Source organism: Octopus bimaculoides, chromosome 9, assembly GCF_001194135.2.
Source record: "Octopus bimaculoides isolate UCB-OBI-ISO-001 chromosome 9, ASM119413v2, whole genome shotgun sequence".
Classification (NCBI taxonomy): domain Eukaryota; kingdom Metazoa; phylum Mollusca; class Cephalopoda; order Octopoda; family Octopodidae; genus Octopus; species Octopus bimaculoides.
In genome coordinates this window covers 59,882,361-59,888,258 of record NC_068989.1, presented here as the reverse complement: position 1 = coordinate 59,888,258, position 5,898 = coordinate 59,882,361, and the positions used below count along the sequence as shown (strand labels likewise).

The window sequence follows — 5,898 nt, the reverse complement described above, 5'->3', positions numbered from 1 at the left end:
TTGCTTCCACACCTGAAACTTCTCCTCTAGTTCTGATAGTGACTCCGCAGGTGGACTTTGCCTTTCGTCCCTCTTGAGGGTGATAAAATAAGTACCAGTTGAACGCTGGCATTGATATAATCGACTTACCCCCTCTTCTGAGCTTCTACTAAAATTTGAAACCATTATTACAGATTTAAGTAGTATTTATATATTGTATTCAAAGAACACCAATGTTTCTTGGATTCAGATTTTTGTTTGATTATTTGTCTTTGTGGATGTTCAAATTGAAATTTCATTGAAAATATTGAATTAGAACTCAAACAATTCTTTGTATGTTTGTGGCTTTTCTCAGTATGCAATTGTTTTAAACTATAATTTTTGTAATCATAGCTCCCCTACAGCAATAAACCAGTTCTGTTCTGGCCCTTTGTTTCTTACTTTAACCTCTAAAAACAAGTGTTTCAAATATTTAACAAAATGAAATAAATTCAGTTGAAATCCTACAACTATAAAGGAATTAAAACAGCTGCAATTTTTGATTGTGTATACATGTAATTAATAGAAACTAACAGAAAATAGTTGAACTGTATAAGAATATTAGGTTTTTCCCAGCCTATGTTGCTTGGTAATACAAGAATTGATCAATATATTCTCTTTTCTCAGAAAACAAGATAGCTTCTGCAGCAACCAATAGTTCTGTTGTAGTTTGGGATTTACAGAAATCCTCCCGTTCTAAGCTCTGTAAGTGTTGGCTTTTTCCTTATTTTCTTATCTCACTTTTTAACAAAAGTTAATAATCTGAAGACTAAAGCATCATTAAAAATATTTCATGCTGTAAAAATCAGTTGGAAACAACATCAATCAGATTTTTATCTCTTTATATACTTTATTGTCTTCTCCATGTCACTTTAACTTAACTGCTACAATATTTACTGTTTAAAATTCACATTGTTGAAACTACAGGCTTAAAGTATTTCAAAATATATTTAAAGCATATGAGAGTGGGATTGACAGAAAATGAGTGTGTAGTGGAAGGAAAATGTACTTTTTACCAAATACTGTCTTAATACTGAAACAGACATCATAACAACAACATTTTATTTGAAAACTAAAACAATGGAGATACTTATGAAGGAGAATTAGGATAATTTAATGACAACACCATTATAGAAGAGAGACCAAAAATGGAAGAAACTGAACTTTTTAGAATGTTTGTTAAAACTACATTGTATTCACTACAATTGATTAAATTTTCTTATCTGCTACTTTTGTTTCTCTCTCTTCCTTACAACTGTTTCTCACCTGGTTAACTCTTTTTATACCAACCTGTCTTAGACCACTCCTGTTCCTGTAATATAGAATTTCAAAGTGATCTAAATTAAAACCTTTCATCAACATTTCTTATTAAATTCTGTTCCAAACACCAGCTTAATATGGCTAAGTTGTTTCACTAAATTGTTCGTTGTTTTTAAAACTGATTAAAACAAAGGTAGTGTGTTTCAAAAGAAATGTGGTAACAAAATGGTTAATTTTATTATTTAATAACAAATAAATTTCTATATATTCTTTTAAATAAAATACATAAATATTTTCAAAAGATGTGTATCTAGAGTTTTATGTTGTATACATTCACCACGATTAATCTTTCTCCTTACAGATCATGTTTATATGTCACACAAAAGAACTGTTCACAGAGTTACATTTCATAACAAAGAACCTGCCCTTCTCCTCAGTGGTTCTCAAGATGGAGATATGAAAATATTCGTAAGGCCATTACTGCTTCTTCACCTGTTTATCCTAATCATTTCACACGCTATTGAAAATGCATGTAATATGATAATTGATTATAAAATTATATCCATGTAAATTCAATAATCTTCTATAATTATTTTAGAGGCCTTCTCCATGTAGTAATTATTTCAGAACCCTTTTCTTTCATTCAACTGAATTTCGTCTCTGATTATATATTTCTGTTATATCTATATCAAGGATTTTATTATCTTTACAGGACATCAGACGGAAAGATGTGAGCACAACATTTTCAGCCAAAGAAAGTGTTCGTGATGTTCAGTTTTGTCCACAGAGTTCGGGATATTTCCGCTTTGCTGCCGGATTGGAAAATGGCATTGTTCAGGTCATTAAAAGTGTTTTTTTCTTACGCTTTCCTTTGATTCTTGATTATTGCAAACAGTTGAGAAATTTACTTTTCCAATAGAATGGATTACTAATTAGTTTATTATAGTCCATAGAAATCATGCTTAAAGCAGACATTAAGCACAACACTCCCACCCACCTACTCATCAGATTCTGTCAAACCATCCACTCTATACCAGCATAGAAAATAGGTGTTAAATGATGATGATGGTGGTGGCAATAGTAATAATATTGTATTTTTAAAATGAGTTATTTATACTGAGATTTGCTTGCTGACTGTTTTCCCTTATCTTTGATGTCTGTTGTCTCATATTGACAGCATTTCATTCAATTGTCTGCAATTATCTACAGTTGACATTCTTGTCTATTTCTAAACTTGACTAAATTTTGATCTTTAATTCCTGACTACTGGATCTGTTGCTCAGACTGTTGCTTAACACTTTTGTTATCAACCCCACTGAGACCACCCTCTTGTCCTATGATACAAATTTCTTGTTTTGAAGTGAACTATGTTAAAAGTGTTCATCAAAATATTATGTTAATTTATGTTCCAAACTCCAGCCTAATAGCGACAAAGTTGTCTTACTAAATTTTCTATTATTTTCAAACTTAAATGAAACAATGACGATGTATTTCAATATTTCAGCAGAAATTTGGTAACAGAAGGGTTACAGTTTTTGTTTTTTCTTTCAAACAAATAGGAATGGGATATTCGACGTCCAGATCGTCCTGATAGAGAGATAACAGCTCATACAGGACCAGTGTTCACACTGGACTGGAACCCTATGGACAAAAACTGGCTTGCCACCGGTGGAAGAGATAGAGCTATAAAAGCAAGTAATGTTGTCTGTTATTGTATGCTTTAAAAGTTAGTTTTTCATCCTGTCAAAGGGTGGAGGAATTTGTATGAGTCAATGGCCTTTCAGTAGTGTGTATAAAGAGGAGTTAAGCTCAATAATGAAAAATCCCAGAGCCAGAGTCATAGTGAAGTTATGGGGAGCAGTATGGTGGGTATGAAGTCGGGCATATTGATCTTCAGATTTTCATTTGACATATGATCTTCATTCAGTGAAACTACAAAGCAGTCTGGACAGAAGACCCTCTTCAGTTAACGTTCAACGCAGTTAGTGAATTATTTCCAGTTGATAGAACTGGTGATTCATTAACTCACTTTAGCTACTTGAAAATTAATATGGAGTTCTGGAACTTCATAGTTAGTTTTTCATCCTGTCAAAGTGTGGAGGAACTTGTACGAGTTAATGGCCTTTCAGTGGTGTGTATAAAGAGGAGTTAACCTCACTGATGAAAAATCCCGGAATCAGAGTCATGGTGAGCAGCATGGCAATGTGAAGTTGGACATATTTATCTTCAGTTGAAGATCCAATTCAAGTTAGGTGACTAGTAAATAACAACTAATAAGTAAATGTTAGTTGGTTCAACATTCAGGTCTACTTTTCTCTGCCTTGCTTTCCTGTATCAAATATTGCATTTATTTTTCACTTTCTGAGCAGATTATTTATTGACCTGAACTCCCCCCCCCCCCACTAAATCACAGAGTACTTCTGGTTAACTTCTTCAGTGATGTTTTCTCTTGTAGCAAGATAATTAGATATTCTACCTGCATGCATTTATCTAGTGCTGTATGTCAGCAAAAAATATATGTTATTCAAGTAACATCACTGTATCACAAAAGAAATTGTATTGAAGGCCTTTGCAATGAGAGAGATTCTACACTGTTGTCATCCCTTGTATACAGTGTTTTAAAAGTCTACCTCTCAATTGTATTAAAAGTCACAAAGACTCAGTCTCATTTATGTTACTTCAGTTGTTTTATACAGTGGCAATATGAACCATTGTTATTCCTTATCTTGAGAGTAACCTGAAGCCAAATATTATGACATAAAGTAAGAATTGTTACTATATAGAGAATATATCTATTATAGAGAGAACATTCTGAATATATTATACAGATTATATTATACAGAATATTTGCAGAATATATTATACAGTAAATATTGTTGCTATAATGAACATCTTTAAACATTTCATTATATAATTGTAGTTCAAAAAATTAGACCAGATAGCTCAAAGATAAAAGTTGTTGCTATGAATGTGGTGTTGAGATGTATTTGAGTTACAGATATCCATACAACTTCTTTGATGATAAGGAAAGAACATCTTTTAATAAAAGTTTTAAAATTTGCTTTATAAGATATTTTTTGTATCATATATATATGTATGTATTTGTTTTCCAAATCAGGTGTGGGATATGCCTACAAAGAAACTTGTTCATATTGTACATACCATGGCCTCAGTAGCTAGGTGTAAGTGGCGACCTGAGTACAAATATCTTATAGCTAGCAGTTCCCTTCTTGTGGATTTTGCTGTCAATATTTGGGATATTCGTCGACCGTACATTCCCCTGGCTGCCTTTAACAGACACAAAGATGTGGCTTCTGGTATGTAGATCAATACATTTTCACTATTATTTTCATTTCATTTTTTTTTTAATAATGTATTTCTAATAAAGAAATTTAAGAACAGTGTAATTTTAAAGTTATATCTTAAAAATAGATTTAAAAAGAAAACAAACTTTTAGACATTTTGTATAAAACTGTGTATGAAAATACAGTTGCTCACAAATGTATTTTTTTTAATAGTTTTATTATGAATATTGAACTTACTATTGATGTCATTTGATTTCAGGTATTCAGTGGAGAAACAGTCCAAACATCCTCCTCAGCTGTGGTCGTGATGGCTATTTGTGCCAAAATATTTTTAAAGAGGCTCAACGTCCACTTGAACACATTAATCGTGTTGGAGTGAACATAAGTAAAAATGGTGATGTAGCTCAGGCTGTGTGTGAACATTTGTTGAAACCATATCGAGATCAAATCTCAGAAATACATGAACCTACTAATCAGTTCTACTGTAAGTATTCTATTAGTTCTTGTTTAAGTTTCCTGAGAAAGGTGTATCCATTTTTGTTTAGTCAAAAACTAGTAATCATCAAACTGACGTATAGCAGAGATCCATTGTAATAAACCATAAAATCAGTTTTGTAGATAAGAGTCTAACAGCCATATTATGTTATTGATAGTGTTTTTATCAATCCACAATGAATTATAGCTAAAGTTATCAGTAGTGAAATTGTTTATCAGTTAATTGTTTATAGTTTAATGATTCTTATAAAAAGAGAATCGATTGTGTGTTAAGGAAATTGTGAAAAACAATCAAAATTTTGTTGTGTCTGAATTTTCTTCTAAGCACTTATGCACACCAATATATTAAAATCATTATGAAACTCCATTGATGTTTTACAAAACATCTAAGTTCCTTGATAATTTACAAATCATCATGCCACTGACTGTACTGTTACATACAGGGTCACAATTGCCATAAACCACAGCTCACTGACTTTCACTGACATTATGCAGCCATACTCTGCTGGATGGCTTAATGTTAGTGTGCATGAACAACAGAGGGGTTCTGAACTAAGCATAAAACTAGACTTAAGGATAATTAGATGCAAGTGAGAAGACTGTGATGCAGATAGAGGAAAGCAACTATACAAGGAAGTACCAAGGACTCACAGTGAATGGAAGAATCATGTGGCCTGTGTGTTTTCTGTACCCTGTTTATCATTTTGTCCATGTCTTTTTGCAACGTCATGTACCCAGATATGCATCTATATATACATGCAGATGAAGTTATGTACATACATGTACATATATATGCATATACTCATTCATATATATATAT

General features: G+C 32.1%; 1 protein-coding gene across 2 annotated transcripts in view; it reads left to right on the top strand.

The window, feature by feature from the left end:
- The window catches only part of LOC106871041 (GATOR complex protein WDR24), a 36,654-nt gene that overhangs the window by 10,489 nt on the left and 20,267 nt on the right, over nucleotides 1–5,898 (top strand). For both annotated transcript variants that reach the window (XM_052970712.1, XM_014917302.2), the window contains 6 exons: nucleotides 646–723; nucleotides 1,640–1,746; nucleotides 1,991–2,116; nucleotides 2,838–2,969; nucleotides 4,397–4,595; nucleotides 4,843–5,067. In XM_052970712.1, coding sequence (XP_052826672.1) covers nucleotides 646–723; nucleotides 1,640–1,746; nucleotides 1,991–2,116; nucleotides 2,838–2,969; nucleotides 4,397–4,595; nucleotides 4,843–5,067 — 867 coding nt within the window. The remainder of the gene's footprint in view (nucleotides 1–645; nucleotides 724–1,639; nucleotides 1,747–1,990; nucleotides 2,117–2,837; nucleotides 2,970–4,396; nucleotides 4,596–4,842; nucleotides 5,068–5,898) is intronic.